This window comes from Lissotriton vulgaris, chromosome 1_2, assembly GCF_964263255.1.
Source record: "Lissotriton vulgaris chromosome 1_2, aLisVul1.2, whole genome shotgun sequence".
In the NCBI taxonomy this organism is placed as follows: Eukaryota; Metazoa; Chordata; class Amphibia; order Caudata; family Salamandridae; genus Lissotriton; species Lissotriton vulgaris.
Genome location: NC_141686.1, coordinates 125187870 through 125206047, shown reverse-complemented (window position 1 = coordinate 125206047; position 18178 = coordinate 125187870). Strand labels below are relative to the sequence as shown.

Sequence of the window (18178 nt, the reverse complement as noted above, 5' to 3'; positions counted from 1 at the left end):
CACTCTGGTGTCAGACATGACTGGAAAATAATTGAAGAAGCGTCATTCTAAATAGGGACGAGATAATGCAACAACTAAGCTAGCGCCAGGGGGTTTACATGTTAACCAAACGTAGTAAAATGGGTAAACTTACAATAGGCACCACTATAATTCCAGATGGATAAAGTAGAGTCAATTGCATCGACGACTGTATAATTCGAACAGGGCCACAGGATAATATCAAATGGAATCTCTAAGGAAGGAAGGGGGGAGAGACTCTATCACTTGGTGTGCCACTTAACAGGAGGGCCTATGAAATCCAATCTGGCATGCCGGTGCCGGGTAATCAAGCTTGCACAATCCACTAAGCAAATTCAAACATACCTGTTAGGACAAACGGGTATCTGACATTGACAAAAAAAGGTGGTCTCCAAAAAATTAATTTGGAAACAGTGAAGGTAGTATGGAGGAGGAGATAATGCAATAACTAAGCTAGTGCCAGGCGGTTTACATGTTAACCAAACGTAGTAAAATGGGTAAACTTACAATAGGCACCACTATATTTCCAGATGGATAAAGTAGAGTCAGTATCATCGACGACTGTATAGTTCAGACAGAGCCACAGGATTATATCAAATGGAATCACTAGCCAATGCAGCGCAGGGGCGGGGGTCACACGCAATGGCCGGCGTCACACGCAATGGCCGGCGTCCCTAATCCCGGATTCATCCACGTGCAGTATCGTGACCTCCTCCAGCAAGGCGTCAGTCGTGCCATCCTGGGCAGGTGCGCAGCGCATTCTGCAAACCACTCGGACAGAGCCTCTCATCCCCGGGTACGACGGCCAAAACTGTTTGCACGGGCAAAACCACCCTCCTATCGTTTGGCGGAGAAGGAAGTCCCTGCGCCCTTTCTCCGATACTCCCGGCATGCGAAAGTCAACAGGGAAAGCCCGTAATGGGCAATGCATGCCACCAACACCCTCAAACATGACACGACACAACTTCAGCACAACGCAAAGATGATGGATGTCAACGTGGCTGGCCTCGCGGACTACAGGACGACTCTAGAGAGCTCCACAACCTACTCACCAAACAACCGGCAAGGCAAAGAGGCCCCAGAGTCAACACACCGTTCCGCTCAAAGGGACACAAAGGGAAGGGTGGTTGGACCCCAGGCAGACATGCCACCACTTCGCACCAGTCCAGCCTGGTGAACAATTCACGCTCTGCAACCGTATGCCTCGGGATCCACCATCCTGCACTCTACCACATCATGTCTCCCACTAAATGTACCAGGAAGCATGAAGAACCCCGGCCCACTACAGTCAGAACATCTCGCCCCCACCCGCCCTCGGTGGGTCAGTGCACTCAACACCTCCGCTCCAACTGCACTCCACCGATCATGCGAGGGCGCGCGTGACCATCAAATAGGCAGCACTCACAGGGCACAGCTTGAACGGAAAGCACCCACGCCCCTCACAGTCGGACCACCACGATTCAATCATTGTTCCCCGCTCGGGCATCCGGCAGACACCACAAAAAGGCGCCATTCAAACTGCATCGCGTGCCATCAGGGCCACACGTCCCCCCGTGCTCAACGCGGCCCGAGCACACTCTCGCGGCTCACCGGCTGCACTCAGCGCCCGCCAGCATCTCCCACCCGAGGGTGGGACAAGGACAAGTGAAGCTGCCCAACGAAACACCCGCTACCGCCGTCGGGCAGCACCTGAGAGAAGAATTCAACAATGCCGACATACATTCCCTAGGATACCCACCCAGGGGCCCGAAAACGAGTCTCCCGGCCCAAACGGCGAACGCTCCGTCTGCCACGCCACGACCTCTCACCCCAACCAGCAAGGCTCAGAGACACCACCACACGTCCGGCCATGGGAGACAGGCCAACATAGACAAAAGCACGCGCCAGTGTCGGACCAGTGAAGGAACCAGGCGCAAGGCCGCGATCCACTACTGGGATGGGGGGGGGGGCCGGGAGGGCATGTAGTCAAAACTCTGCCGCGTCGGGCAACACAGACCAGAGCACCCGCCAGTGTCGGACCGGTGCAGGAACAGGCGCAGCAGCCACGACCCGAGCAGCCCTCCTGTTCCCCTACCCGACCGCCCAACGATCCGCCCACCCACAAAGCAACATCCTGCACTCAGGCCACCTCTCCCCCCCGTGGTATCCTACCACAGGGCCCCTGTGCAACCTGGGCTCAGGCCAGGGACGGGGCCGGGGGGGGAGGCGAGCGTGGCACATACCTCAACACGACGAGGAAGACGACAACAGCACTTGAGGCGCGGGTGGACAGGGATGGCGAGAGGCCGAGCCTTGTCCACCGCGGTATAAATAGGGGGTTAGCCCCTCCCACAGGTAAGCCATCCCCTGGCCGGTGACTGGCCCCATTGGTGTCGGCTGGAGCTTGCCGGGTGGGACTAAAACGCTGCCCCGCCCATGCTCCCTTGCGGGTCACGCGGTCAGCGGCAAAGAGACCATTCTGGGTTAAATAACTGCCATACGCCAGCTGTGCTATGAAACTAGCACCCTCCCTGCTTAACATTGTGCACCTACTATCTGCAGTGTAGCTGACATAAAAGCTTCTACTCCATAAATACTAAGGAATCCAAGAAGATGCTGGAATCCTGTTCCACACGCTGATCAGTAATGACCGAGCATCATCCGACTGTTGAATGATATTACTAAAGCAGGAGTAAGACTTCAAGAGTTAAGCGTCATCTAGACACAGAGGTGATGTTTTAGCAGTGATACTTGCATGGTGAATGTAAGGGGGGGTTGTGCCAGCTACTGGCTTTGGCTCTCCATGGTGCATACTGAAGAGTTGGAAGCTATACAATGATATTTGATGAAACTGAGTCCACCTCTAGAAAAGGAAAGTAGTTTTGTTAAAGTTTGAGAAGTTGGTAGACACTCAACGGTGAGGGGAACAGTGCATGGTACAAGCACAGCGTTTATTGGTCTGCATGTGAACTGGGGCTACAATCAGGAACAGCCAGTCACAGCTTCTTATCTTGTGGTTACCGAGGCGACTAGTTTAGACTTTGAACGGTACCCAGTGCCTAAAGTCCCAGGCTATAAGAAGCTGACTCAGGTGAGGTGCATGCAAATAGAATCAATGTGACTTCCGCAACACCTTCCAAGTAGGGGTTTCTCAAGGTGAAAACTGATTAAAAACACAGTTTCATTGAAAAAATGCGGGTCCGGTAATCCCACGTTTTGTATTTCCTACAAACCCCCAGGTTACACCGCCAGTCTTTGGTAAAACACTGGAATTACAGGATTCATAAGGAAATAGGCGCAAAACTACTGATTTCCATGTGTTATTCCCCGTCAACTTGCAATACCACAGTAATATTAACACGCTCATGTTACCAATAATCCTGCTATCTGTAACTTTGTGAGTGGGTTTGCCGTTTGTGTAGAGGAACTGAATAGTATTGGCGCTTTGGTCGTGGACCTGCACTGCCCATGGGACAGTGTACAGTGTGCCTCTACTACATGTGTCAGGCGCAGAGGGACAGATTGCTGCATCCTACCAAAAGTGGACGATGACCACTTCTCTGCATTTGCAATCTACTTAGTTAAAAAAAATGTCTGAAGTTCATTGATTAATCCATACATGACCGATTTAGTCAAACTACTTTTATCACATCCATATACCCTGGAAGGCCAATGCATTGTAGCTAACCCCGAGTACTGGATATTTGTGATGAAGACACACAACTCCTATGTCTTTATCTTTCATAAGAGCATCCTAACTATGATCTGGCATCTGTGGTAATGGCTGCCCACCAGCCAATCACCTCACACCTTGAGCACTTTGGCGCTCATTTTCGGGAGGGAATTGAACAACAGTTGTCAGCTGCAGCAGCCTTTAGCATCGCAACGGTGGTGTGCATAAGACACCTTAAAGAGAGTTGCATAAAGAAAACGCGCAGTGCCTTAAATCCCGATTAACCATGGGTCTTGCCTTTGTAGTGTAAAGACTGACAATACTCTGCTGCTTTCTTCTAATGAAGGGCATCTGATGAAACCTCATACAAGGATGATGCCAAGGAGCCTGGCTCCGCCCCCGCCAGGCACAGGCTCTACAGAGATGGCATTAAGGTTAACTGCATTGGATACTGGAATTAACCATACCACGGCCGATTCATAAAAGTATTTATGAGTACGACAAGAAGAGCTACAGGTGCGCTCTTTTACGTACTCTTATGTCCTTCTGTGAATCGACCCAAAACATCCAGCTCCCCGTTACTAAAAGTTCAGAGGGCACGGTCCTTTCGGTTTGTATTAATTGTAGAAGAATATTCCCTGAATAGTCCCATTGTGTTCCTTTTCTCGATGTTTTGATGTTGATTCTCAAAGGAATGCAAGAGAATGTAATAGAGTTCAACAGGAATACAACTTATATTCCCCAAAATTATTTTTATTCATTAAGGCCCATATGTGCAATTGGTCCGAATCGCAAGATGCATCGCAAGATGCGGTTTGTACACAGAAAAACACATAAAATGGTTCCCTAGAGTCCAGGACTCCTCTTTTATTACAAGAGAACCGTTTTTCTTGAATAAAAGACGCCTCAGATTCTCAACTGGGTTTTCCACTTTAGGTTTCGTGGCTCATTTAGCCCTGGGGGACAGTCTGGCACTCTGCCCCGCACGTCCTGCCCAACTCTGCCACCCGCCCAGCCCGGATACAGACGCGCATCTGGCCTCATCTGCTTCGCTTCTTCGAGTCACCTCAGAGGCTCATTCATAACCTTGTTCTCAGACAAGAACAAAGATCCAGATTTAGCGAAATGCTCCTAAAATGTGAACATGACAGGCAAAAACAGAAAACGCCGAGGCACACCTCAAAAGCAGTGGGTCCCCTTCCTCCCCCCACATCTAATATTCTGTAACTTGTGAGGGAAGCACTGAAACAAACTCTTAAAGCAGAGAGGCTGCCTCATCCCTTCCTTAACCAGCGATGACGACTTTAGCATCGCCGCGAGAAAGGAGAAATATATAAACCAAACCTACGGTGTTGGCGGCGTAGGTGCCAAGTCCCAGCACGGGCATGGCGTGCCCATCGCTCAGCTGAACTCGAGTGTCCTTGGTGAAGGCCATGCCCTTGCCTGAAGCAGCGGAACCTTGGTCCAAGGTGTGGTGTGCCCGGCGCTCCTGCCTACTACAGACCGGACGCTCTCAGGGCAGCCAGCACAGCTTCCCTCACACTCTGACGGCGCCAAAGCTTTTTAGGTTGGGGCGGCGGCTAATGGGAGTGGCTGAACTCTGCGCTGACTTGTGTAACAGTGAAAGCAACGCTGAGTGAGGAGCTGGGCTAAGCACGAAGCCAAGACAGCAGAATGTGCCTCGACCTTGAAGGCGCAGAAAGGTCCTGAACTCGATCTGCAACAATATGAACACTGGAACGAGGCAGCACAGAACTTGGCACAGCCGTGCGCCTCAGCAAGGCTGGAACTGTTCAAGTGGCAACACACTGATACACCACTGCCAGTAAGGGAGCAAACCTTTGGTGAGGTCTGGATTCTTCCTTTGCAATCCTAGTATTCTGATGGGATGACCAAGATTGCAAGACCCCCAAAGACAAAGAAAACAAGCATTTACAATGCAACTGTTTCGCCTTTGCAAAAGTTAGAGCTATTGGCATTGTAAATGACAACATTTTTATTTATGTGTTGGTTTTGAAAACAGATAAATAAATGGCATTGTCATTTACATTGCCAACAGCGTAATCTTTCGCAAATGTTAGACCTATTGTACCCTACTGGACGAGCTCAGCAGACAGCAATTACTACCACACACACACACACCCAGAGCCAGCCACACATACACACACCCAGAGCCACACACACCCACACACCCAGAGCCACACACACACACCCAGAGCCACACACACACACCCAGAGCCAGCCACACACACACACCCAGAGCCACATACACTCACACACCCAGAGCCCCCCACACACACACCCAGAGCCACACACACACCCACAGCCACACACACCCACACACCCAGAGCCACACACACCCACACACCCAGAGCCACACACACACACACACACACCCAGAGCCACACACACACAGAGCCACACCCACCCACACTCAGAGCCACACACACTCACACACCCAGAGCCACACACACCCACACACCCATAGCCACACACACCCAGAGCCACACACACCCACACACCCAGAGCCATACACACCCACACACCCAGAGCCACACACACCCATACACCCAGAGCCACACACACCCACACACCCAGAGCCGCACACACCCACACACCCAGAGCCGCACACACCCAGAGCCACACACACCCACACACCTAGGAGAGCCACACACACCAACACACCTAGGAGAGCCACACCCACACACCTAGGAGAGCAAGCACAGCGAGGGGGCAGGGAAGCAAGCAAGCACAGCGAGGGGGCAGGGAAGCAAGCACAGCGAGGGGGCAGGGCAGCAAGCACAGCGAGGTGGCAGGGAAGCAAGCACAGCAAGGGGGCAGGGAAGCAAGCACAGCCAGGGGGCAGGGAAGCAAGCACAGCCAGGGGGCAGGGAAGCAAGCACAGCCAGGGGACAGGGAAGCAAGCACAGCCATGGGGCAGGGAAGCAAGCACAGCGCCCCCTTGCGTCTCTTCCACAGAACAGTTCGTGGAGAAGTCGTCATGAGCAACAGGCCACAACAGGGGTTTTCATCAGAAACAGAATTAGCCCCTAGTTGTGATCAGGGGTCAAAAGTAGTACTGGAGTCACCGACCTCTGAATGAAAAGTATTCAATCCGCCCAGATGGATCAGCAAAACTCTTGATATGCAGATTGCACATAATTCTTGGCAGCAGACAGATTAACCTGCTGAGCTATCTTTTGATTGGACGCAGACAGAGGAGGCTTCCAGCATCATAAGGAAATTAATATGGGCCTGAAAAGCAGGACATTCGTCTGAAGTGATGAACACAAAAAGTTCTCCACACTAAAATGTTGATAACCTTTGTAAGTTTCAAAAGAAAGAATTCCAACATCTCTCCACAAAAAATCAGGCGTGTGCAACGTTCTTTTTACATGAGTGAGTATCTTGTGTAAACCCCAAATACTGAGTTACCTCTATGTCTGCTAATCTCTGTTAACTGTGAAATTAGATAAATTAATCGGCGGCATGCTCTGTGGTATCACGTGAATTAAGAAACTGTATGAATACCTTGTACTGCTAACCTGCAGTTCTCTTGCAAGGCAAGTGGAAACGTGAAATTCGCACAAGAATATAGCATGTCATACGTTTCCTAACATCTGCAGCACAGAAAAGGTATGGTTTAGCATCATGCAGATACAGCACAAGGAAATATGTGTGATTTAGGCCAACAGGCGCAGCAAAGGTCAGGCAGGGCAAGCTTCCAACACAAACAGATGATGCTAGCTGGGCTGTTTGTCACGACGAACAACAAGTACAGCTGTCAGTAGACAAACCTGGATACAAAAGATGTCAAAGAAATGATGGGGTGGCTCAGGCTGTGACTAACGGCGAGGGACATCAGAGCATCGTGAAAGACACATGCAGGTTGACAACATCTGAAAACACAAGAGAGAGAGGAGAGAGTGCGTGAGAGAGAGAGTAGTGAGTGCGTGAGAGAGAGAAGAGAGTGCATGCGTGAGAGAGAGAGATTTTGTTGCAGGAAGAGTCGATGTTATTTGCCACATATTTACATAGCCGAAGGCGATTCTAAGAGGTGTAACAAAATGAACACTTACAATGGAGCTTGGTGGGGAGACAACCAATGCAGCATATGGATGGGGAGCGGCGATGCACTGACTACCCCCTCCCCCATGCCACCCCTCACCAACCACACCCATACCGAATCTGCAGACAGCACCTGCTGCTGCACTCTCTTTGTCACGCTCCAAAAATACCTGCAGGGCACTGACAGCAGAGGAGGCCGCTTCCTGCGTGCAAAAAGAAGTTCAGCATCAGCACAGGCAGTCGGAGGCAGCGCAAGCCTCGCACATGTGTACATCATCACGGCGCGCGGCTGAGCGGACTCCAGCGGGCGCGCGACACGCAATCAATGCGCACTGTGCAACAGTGCGAGCTTCTATTACACAGCGGAGACACCTATTGCAAGCTTCCGCACATCGCAGAGGATGGAAAGTGCACAAAATGCCAGGCAAGAGGTCACAGGTACAACACAGAAGAACAGCAGTGCAAGCTTCTTTCTTTCACTCCCACCCACACACTCAACGGGCACCAGCCAATGCAGCATATGGATGGGGAGCGGCGATGCACTGACTACCCCCTCCCCCACGCCACCCCTCACCAACCACACCCATACCGAATCTGCAGACAGCACCTGCTGCTGCACTCTCTTTGTCTCGCTCCAAAAATACCCACAGGGCACTGACAGCAGAGGAGGCCGCTTCCTGCGTGCAAAAAGAAGTTCAGCATCATCACAGGCAGTCGGAGGCAGCGCAAGCCTCGCACACGTGTACATAATCACGGCGCGCGCCTGAGCGGACTCCAGCGGGCGCGCGACACACAATCAATGCGCACTGTGCAACAGTGCGAACTTCTATTACCCAGCGGAGACACCTATTCCAAGCTTCCGCACATCGCAGAGGATGGAAAGTGCACAAAATGCCAGGCAAGAGGTCACAGGTACAACACAGAAGAACAGCAGTGCAAGCTTATTTCTTTCACTCTCACACACACACTAAACGGGCACCAGCAATGCAGGTAGAATGGACACGTCCATTCAAACCAGGACCGGCTGGGCAAAGGCTGCAATGATGTAAGCATCCGCCGTGCACAGGTACCACCCAAAGCAAACTTCACTTCTCATAAGCACAGAAGTGCACCCATTGCCACGTGCAAATACACACTGCACAAGCACCCTACTGTGTACGGGGGCACCAACCAGTGCAAGCTCCCATTCCTCGCAGACAGCAACGGTGCAAGACACACTCGAGCACACCAACCTGAACAGCGACAGCATGTCCGTCAAACTCTATGGGATATTTGTTCAATACGCATTATGTTCCACTATAGGTTCCACTGTGTAAAGCATCATGATCATAACACCCCCAGGAAGTCACCTTGGCTCAGAGCAGGCCCCACCCCCTGGTATATCTTGCTGGAATTGATAACTCTGCCCCAGAACCCAGCAACTAAGGGATTAACCATTTGTGATCTTCTCTGGTTTAACCCTGAGGGACCCGTTCAGCCCTTTACTGCTGGTTGCACGTGCCAGCTCTGTGCTTGAGTACTGAGCAGAATGGGACTAGTCATCACACACACAGGGGTGAGCACTACACTCACTGCCGGAGCGTGGCAGACACAGGCCACGGTCACTCACCGTCACAAGTCACACACTCGCATCTGGACCCCAGCAGCAACGCGTGTTCCCTACTGAACTCTAAGCAAAGCAGACATCATAGCAGCCTCCACCCCGCTCCCCCCTCTTTAGTCATCTTCCAAACACGAGATAAGGAATGCAGGGTTCAGAGGAGGAGGAGGCAGGGTGCAGCAGGAGGGGTTAAGGAAGGAGGAGGAAGTACAGCTGAGCAAAGAGAGGCGGACAAGGATTAAGTATGGGGGGGTTGGAGAATGACGTGGTGCAGGGCGAAGGGGCATGCCGCACATGGATCAGACTGTTCTCCTCTGCCACCAGGTAATCCCCGGTGTCACCTGATGGTTTCTTCTTGAGGGGGGCAGCCGGCACGAGCGTCAGCGAGTACCCCTGCTGGGGAGTCTAAGCCTCTCTCTGCACCCTCAATACCCACTTGTGATGGTGGCCGGCGAGCCAGGGGGCCCCAGGCTGTGCCAGCCCAGAGCCCGGGCATCACTTCCACCCTCCCCGGTCAGGAAAGATGGAGGAGTCCGGTCCGCTGTCCCCAGGGGAAGAGACTCCCGGGGAAGAGTCCAGTCATTTCTCGGGGCCCTGGAGCCTAGCGGCCGGAGTCAGGCATTCCTCCAGCCCGGGTGTCACAGTCAGTCTACGCTCAGCACAGCTTCCCGAGTCCGTACTTCAGTGAGCTCGTTGTTGGGTGCAGTTATCTCTTCATCCCTGCCCGGAGCCGGCTAAGCTCTCCCGGGTCGGCTCTCGCCGTCTCCCAGTCCTGGACGAGGCTCCCAAGCTGCTGGGCCCTTCTCAGGCCAGCCCTTCCCGTCAGGTCCGCTTCCAGCGGCTCTGGACTCTGCTGTCTTGTAAGTCTCGAGCTGTGCGGGAGGAGGTGGGGCGGGGGGGCAGGGAGCAGGCATGCCTTCCATTCAGCGCAAGGTTAATCAGGCGGGCGAGCCCATGCTTGCACAGCTAAACTCTCGAGCAGGCGATGAATGTGGATGTCTGTCTGTGCCCCCTCCTCCCGCTGCCCTCAAGTGACACCTACTACAGCAGTGCAAGCTCTGCCGGGGATAGTGATAGCCCACTGCACACAGATTCCTAGTGTCACCAGGGTGGGTTGGGACAGAAAACAAGTGCGTCCCGAAAACAAACAAAAGAAACTCAGTGAATTTCAACAAAAACTTAAACAAGATGGCACGGCGGAGCTTCTAAAGTAAGCTACTGCCCGGGTGCCATCTTCAAAGAAATGACCAAAACAAACCTTTAAAAAAAAAAAAAACATCCGCCCACCGCCGCAATGACATTCACAAAGGGGCGGAGAGTGATAAAATCGCTGGAACGCCCACAAATCTGCTGCGACAATTACTGACAGATCTCTCTTCCAATGGCTAGTCTCCATTTATGGAGCTAGCCAATGGAAGAGAGAGTTATGGGACAAAGCCCCATACTGCAAAACATAAGATTTCGCCTGCGCAAACACTGCTGCGCAGTGGACACCAGGCGAAACTTAACAACTGGACTGGCTCAGCATGCGTCCTTGTGAGGCATAGGGAACCTTGGCTGGGTTAGGGAGCAGAATCCAAAAAATATGGGACTACTGAGACAATGCCCAAATACGGGAAAATAACGCAGTACAGGCAGAATATCAAATTTGAGATGACTAGAGAAATAATTTCAGTTGAATCTTGATGAAAGGTGAGTGTAGGAAGGAAATCCTAAGCAGCAGAGCAAGCAATGAAGAAACTGTCAATCCAATCAATGATGCTGTGGGTCCTAGAATTGTCTGTCAATGCCAGTGACCCTGGAAGGAATAAAAAGGTGAAAAAAGGGGGTAGATTGAAGCCATGATCAGAAAAGATATAATCAGTGCTTGAAGTGGAAAAATTAGAAGTGCAGGTACTCTGTAGCAGATACAGAGCACCGGCTTGATTCTGAGAAGTGCCGGTTCTCTCTAACTAAAAGTATACAATTTCTCTTGAGAAGTACCGGTCCTCTCCCTGTCAAAATAAAACAAGCAGTGGCATAGCCAATAGGTCTCGCCTTTGGGACCTTATAAGTGTTTAGTTATGCAGCACAATATCCTTGGTGCAACAACATTAAGTGTTGCATGGAAGAGGAGTTGGCCTAACGGCTAGGGCACTCGACCTCGGACCTGGGTATCTGAGTTCGAGTCTCGGTAACGACGCCAAACATCCTGTCTTTCTGGGCAAATCACTTAATCTTCCTGTGCCTAACAAGAAATGAATGTGTGTGTCCTCATGTAACGTAACTGGTACTATGTAAAGCGCCTTGATACCCGATTCGGGTCACGTTCGCGCTATGTAAAACTCTGCAAAAAAAAAGCACTGATAAGGTCCCAAAGGCGAGACCTATTGGCTATGCCAATGCTTGTTGTACAGAGTCGCAAGCAGTTACCCGCAGCTCCTAACTTGTGGAGTCGATATTTCACCAGAGGATAGGTAACAGGGCAAAATTGTGTTTTCCATAGGCCATAGGGAGCCATGAGAAGAACCTGAGGGTGACACTACAAAGGCCAGCTGCCAGGGTTTTAAGTGGGCCGGGTCGCGCCGGTGCTCAGCACCGGAAGTTCTAAAAAACAGGTACAGTGACAGGTCCTTATCGGGCTCTGCATTTTTTCCCTCTCCATCGTGGTGGAAAAAAAAATCATATCAATGCAGCAGTGCCACCCTTCACTGCCCTTGATGTAACTTCAGAGACTTGTTACAATTATTTCCATCTCGTCATGTCAGAACTGAAGCATTTGCAATATGCTATACAATGTAGCCATAGTTGTTGCTTATTTATCTTATGCACCTAACAACCATTGACAAAGCCAATCATCCTGGCTTGAGGCGTACTGTTACTTGTATGAAATATCTTGATGCAATAACAGAAGCAGCAAAATACCAGTCGAGGGACGCTCTGTGCTAAACACAGAATTTTAGTTCACTGTTTTTAAGCCACGCCCAAAATTGTATTGGTTACGTCCCTTCGAGAACCCTCAGTCTTTCATCCCACTTAAAGCCCTACAAGCTGCTCTCCTGCCATTTAGCCTTAGTTCACTTGGTGTTGGCATGGGAGCAGAAACTCAGGGCCCGATTCACAGAATGAATTTAAGACTCAATCCTAAACTTACTACTATTTTAGTATTCATAGAATGGACTTACTACTTTTGGCATTCACAGAATGAACTTACTACTTTTGGTATTCACAGAAGTTAGGATTTTGTCTTAAGTCTGTCTTAAGTTTGTCTTAAGACAAATTTAAGACAAAATCCTAATTTCTGTGAATACCAAAAGTAGTTAGTTTATTCTGTGAATGCCAAAAGTAGTAAGTGCATTCTATGAATACCAAAATAGTAGTAAGTTTAAGATTGAGTCTTAAGTTCATTCTGTGAATCGGGCCCTCAATGACAAGCAGGGGCTGGCAAAATGCTACGGTTTACTGTAATTCCGGTGGCTCTGGATTGGTTTTAGGATGGCTGTCAGTTTTTAGTCTTAAAAAGCGCTGAACACGCAGATCGACTGTAAATGAATCCCACCAATATAATGCTAAAAGAACATTATCCTTGACTTGCAACAGTCTTTTTTCACCAAATTACTGTGCGGTATGTTGTTTGATGAGGAAACTGTGCATTTGTTAAGAGAGAGGATGGCAAGGGGCTGAGGGGGAAATGCAAATCCTGTGTCCCAAAAACATCACGACTTGTTCAATTGTGGGCGGCACACTGCGGCCTAATTGTTGGCTGCCTTCTGAAAGTGTGGGTCTGATCTGTCAGCGATGCACCCCCAAGCCCATCCTGTGGTTGTGTAGGAAGCGAGAGCGAGGCACATGCGTGGAGCCTGCAGCTGGTGAGACGAACCTCCCACTGCACGATGAGGAAAACAGGCAGTCTGCGGAGCTCCGGGCTGGAGGCCGTTCCTGGCTGCATATACAAGGCTTTGTCTTTCACCAAACTAGCTGCCCTTGGCACGCGAGGGGACAGACAGTTCTTTTCAGACGCACATGCACGCACCGCAGGCCCCCATTTGCTGCCAATGGACGCGCGTCAGGAATGCTCGTGCTGTATTGTGGAAAGCAAACGCAGCCCGATAAATAAAGTTATTGTGACATTAAAGGACAATCGATCATACCGTTTTACTTGTTTCAAAGAATCTGAAATCATGCATATATGCCCAAATAGACAGTAATGTCATGCTATTGTTATGAGCCAGGAGGGCTCAGTGGACTAAATACATCTACTGCAGTGGTCCAACGTGGTCAAAAGCGAAAATAGGCAGCAGGGGGAGGGGAGAGAGGAGGGGGCCTGCGCCGGTTTCCCTTGCCGGAGCGAGCAGGAACCATCTGTTAATTACTAACAGATGGTTGTAAAGCTCGTTCCCGCAAGGGAATCGCCAAACGTGCACGCTTTGCATTTGAAAGCAGCGCAACGTTTTCACATTTCTGAATGCAAAACTGAATTGATAGCTAAATGACTTTTTCCTATGCAGCACATGTGTGCTGCGTAGGGGAGACCTTAAAAGTGCCGGTACTCCGTACCGGACAGAACCGGACAGAACCAGCCCATTTAAAGCACTAGATATAATTAGGACTGAGCGAAATTTAAATCATGCAGGCATAATTCATATAATTTCGGATTTTTTTGCTTTATGCTTGGCATGTGAAATTCCTAAGAATTATGGCAATACGCTACTGCGTGTAACCACACGCCATTTGCTGTAAAGGTTTACCATGAAACTCCAAAATTATTGGAAGGTTCCCCTGCTTATTAAACACAGGTAAGGGGAGAGTAACGCAAGAAAAAATGAGAGAACCTGTGATTTGTACTGTACTAAATGGAGTCAGAAATACTGACTAAAATGAGGCAATATGAGGGCAAAGCAAGTTTCTAGGAAATCCTAGTTAATCACTACATAGTGTAATGGCAATGACTATGTAGAACACTTTCCATCTTTGTATATCCAAATTTAAGAGATAAACAGATCCACCAGAAATGTAAGAAATATAAACACAATTTATTAAAATACCTCCCTTTAGGGTTACAATCTAAAATAAAATACAATAAAAAGGATTTTCACATGAGTGAACAAATCTCTGTTAAAAAAGGTCAAAGGACAAGGGTCGACGCAGTGTTTCGCTGTTTGTTTGTAATATTCACACCTTCTTCAGGACACTTTGACAATTCATTGATAATCTGATATTTCGAAGTTTCTCTCTTTACAATTTAGAAGACTTCTAAATGCATCCGGATGTCTGTGTTACATCTGTTCCTTCTGGTTATATAGTACCTGTGATGGGTTCACGGCATAGGGTAAAAAAACACACGGAGGACACGAAACACGGAGGAGCAGGGAGGCCGATCACAATCTTGAAGGTGTTGAGACAAAATCAACAAAACAAATACAGCTGTATGAAAGTGGATATATAGTTGAGGGATCCTAAATTCAGGAAAGGACCCCGAGCCGCCTCCTCAAGATTTAACCCGAGAGAAAAGTGCGGTGGCTCCTCCGTGTGTTTTTTTACCCTATGCCGTGAACCCATCACAGGTACTATATAACCAGAAGGAACAGATGTAACACAGACATCCGGTTGCATTTAGAAGTCTTCTAAATTGTAAAAAGAGAAACTTCAAAATACTATGTAGTGATTAACTAGGATTTCCTAGAAACTTGCTTTGCCCTCATATTGCCTCGTTTTAGTCAGTATTTCTGACTCCATTTAGTACAGTACAAATCAAAGGTTCTCTCTTTTTTTCTTGCATTACCATGAAACTCACCCTTCGCAGTAAAAATGCAAACGTACATGAGCAGCTGTTGCTCTGGTTATTTTTTTAAATGCACCCGGGCACCAAAAAGCTGATTGAAGGATGCATTTTGTGCTAAAATATAGCAGAAAGTGATTAATTAACATTTTGTATAATTATGTGCAATTTTGTGTAATTTCGCGTAGTCATGGAAAAGCAAATTACGCAAATTTCGCACATGCCTATATATATTATACTAGTGGCCCGTCCCAATGTTGTCTGGGTATAACAAAAAAAGTCTGCAATGGTCAGTTTTCACGGCTGCTGTACCTAAGGCAGTAGGGTTAGTAGTTTTCCAACATTATGTAGTTCTTGTGAAGAGTAACACGCAGTCTTTTGGAATGAAAGTGAAAGCGTTTTACCTGTGTAGTCGATCTGTTTCCACACGCTAATGCTGCTTGTCGCTTGCAGCAGAACATATGCCTCTGCTTGTGAAGGCAGTGTCAGGAATCGCCACAGCGAGCTGTGCCTCTGCACCCGCTGATGACTCAGTGCGTGTGGCGGCCGTCCGATCCCTTGAACTCCCAGTGTCCAAACGCGAGGCCGTGCACCTTTGTCGGTTCACACAGTCCAGAAACACGGCGTGGTGCTGAAAGCCACCACGCGTCTCTGAATGCACACGCCCACAACAATGGAACGCTATTCTCAGGCTGCAGGCGTCTCCATGCGTTACAATGCTGAATGCTGAACGCACACGCCCACTCTCGCAGAACACACCTCCTGACGTGATAGAACGCTATTCTGGACGCTATTCTCATGCCAGAACGCTATTATCATGCTACAGAACACTAATCTCAGGCTGCTGGCGTCTCCATGCGTTACAATGCTGAATGGTGAACAGACACACCCCCCCTCGCACAACACACCTCAAGACGTGATAGAACGCTATTCAGAATGCTATTCTCATGCTGCAGGCGTGACAATGCTGAATGCTGAACGCGCACGCCCACCCTCATAGAACGCACATGCCCACCTCAGAGCTGGCGCTGCTTCCAACGGACTACTTTGTCAAACAACGTGCTTTGTCCCTTCTAAAGTATATGTTGCGCTGGTGTATAGCCTATGTCCATCTACTTTGCCTGAATCTGGCAGGAGTCACCAAAATCTCCATGAAGTAAAGCGTGTCTGGTAGCAAGGAAGCTTCTAAGTAACCCACCTGAGTACATCAACATGCTGTGTGCTGCCACAACTCACTTGTGAACATGTGGCATCTTCACATTCCCTGGTGTGTGATGGCAAAGATCATCGAACATAACTTTAAGCTCAAGCGAGCTCTGTATTGGGCTGAGTAGCTACAAGATGACTGTGTCCCACCAGAATTGTATACCATCCAGAAAATCCTAATGTTATTGTCATCATCATTCTGGGTCATGCTTCATTGTAGGGGCCAGGACCTCCACAATATCCTTATTTCCTTAGTTTATTGCTTAGGATCTCTATTTGAATATTGCAATACATTCATCAAGGACCAATCAATCAATCAATCAATGAACACATTTATATAGCGCGCTACTCACCCGTGAGGGTCTCAAGGCGCTGAGAAGGGGCGGGGGTGATGCTACTGCTCGAAGAGCCAGGGCTTGATGTGTTTCCTGAAGGTGAGATGGTCCTGGGTCATACGTAGGTGTGCGGGGTGGGAGTTCTATGTTTTGGCTGCCAGGTAGGAAAACGATCTTCCTCCGGCGGTGGTTCTTCGAATCCGTGGGACGGTGGCGAGGGCGAGGTTGGCTGATCGGAGCTAGCAGGTGGGAGTGTAGAATGAGAGGCGGTTGTTGAGGTATTCGTGGCCCATGTCGTGGAGCGCTTTGTGTGCTTGGGTGAGGAGCCTGAACATGATCCTTATGTTGATGGGGAGCCAGTGCAGGTGGGCGGATATGTGGCTGTGGTGAGGGATGTCGAGGATGAGTCATGCAGATGCGTTCTGTATGCGTTGTAATCGTTTCTGAAGTTTGGCGGTGGTTCCTGCGTATAGGGCGATTCCATAGTCCAGACTGCTGGTGACGAGGGCCTGGGTGACCGTCTTTCTGGTTTCGGTGGGGATCCATTGGAAGATCTTTCGGAGCATGCGCAGGGTGTTTAAACATGATGACGAGACGGCGTTGACTTGCTTGGTCATCGTGAGGGAGGAGTCCAGAATGAATCCTAGGTTGCGTGCGTGGTCCAAGGGTGTTGGCGCAGAGCCCAGAGCTGAGGGCCACCGGTAGTCATCCCAGGCGGATGGGCATTGTCCGAGGATGAAGACCTCTGTTTTGTCTGAGTTCAACTTCAGGCGGCTGAGCTCCATCTATTCTGCGATGTCTTTCATTCCTTCCTGTAGGTTGGTTCTGGTGGTGGCTGGGTCTTTGGTGAGAGAGAGTATCAGCTGTGTCGTCGGCGGCGTAGGAGATGATGTTGATGTTGTGTTGGCGTGTGATGGCGGCAAGGGGGTTCATGTAGATATTGAAGAGGGTTGGGCTGAGCGAGGAGCCTTGGGGTACGCCGCAGATGATCTTGGTGGCCTCCGAGCGGAAGGGAAGGAGGCGGACTCTCTGGGTTCTGTTGGAGAGGAAGGAGGTGATCCAGTCCAGGGCCTTTCCTTCGATTCCAGCGTTGAAGAGGCGGGTTATTAGGGTGCGATGGCATACGGTATCGAAGGCTGCCGAGAGGTCTAGGAGGATGAGGGCGGTTGTTTCTCCATTGTCCATCAGGGTCCTGTTGTCGTCGGTGGCTGCGATGAGGGCAGTCTCGGTGCTGTGGTTGGCTCAAAATCCAGACTGGGATGGGTCGAGCGAGTTGTTTGCCTCGAAGAAAGCAGTTAGCTGTTTATTGACGGTCTTCTCAATGACTTTGGCTGGGAAGGGAAGAAGTGAGATGGGGCGGAAGTTCTTGAGGTCTTTGGGGTCCGCTGTGGGTTTCTTCAGAAGGGCGTTGATTTCTGCATGCTTCCAGTTTTCGGGCAAGATTGCTAATGCGAATGAGATGTTTATGACGTTCCGGAGATGGGGTGCGATGATGGTGTCGGCTTTGTTGAAGATATGATGGGGGCAAGGGTCCGAGGGGA

At 49.8% G+C, this 18178-nt stretch overlaps 1 protein-coding gene across 1 annotated transcript in view; it reads right to left on the bottom strand.

The window, feature by feature from the left end:
* LOC147734672 (rho crystallin-like) overlaps nt 1–5411 on the bottom strand; it is a 103112-nt gene extending 97701 nt beyond the window's left edge. Inside the window, exon 1 of the mRNA XM_086952964.1 lies at nt 5019–5411. Coding sequence (XP_086809090.1) covers nt 5019–5105 — 87 coding nt within the window. The 5' untranslated portion in view covers nt 5106–5411. The remainder of the gene's footprint in view (nt 1–5018) is intronic.
* Between the last annotated feature and the right edge of the window lie 12767 nt (nt 5412–18178).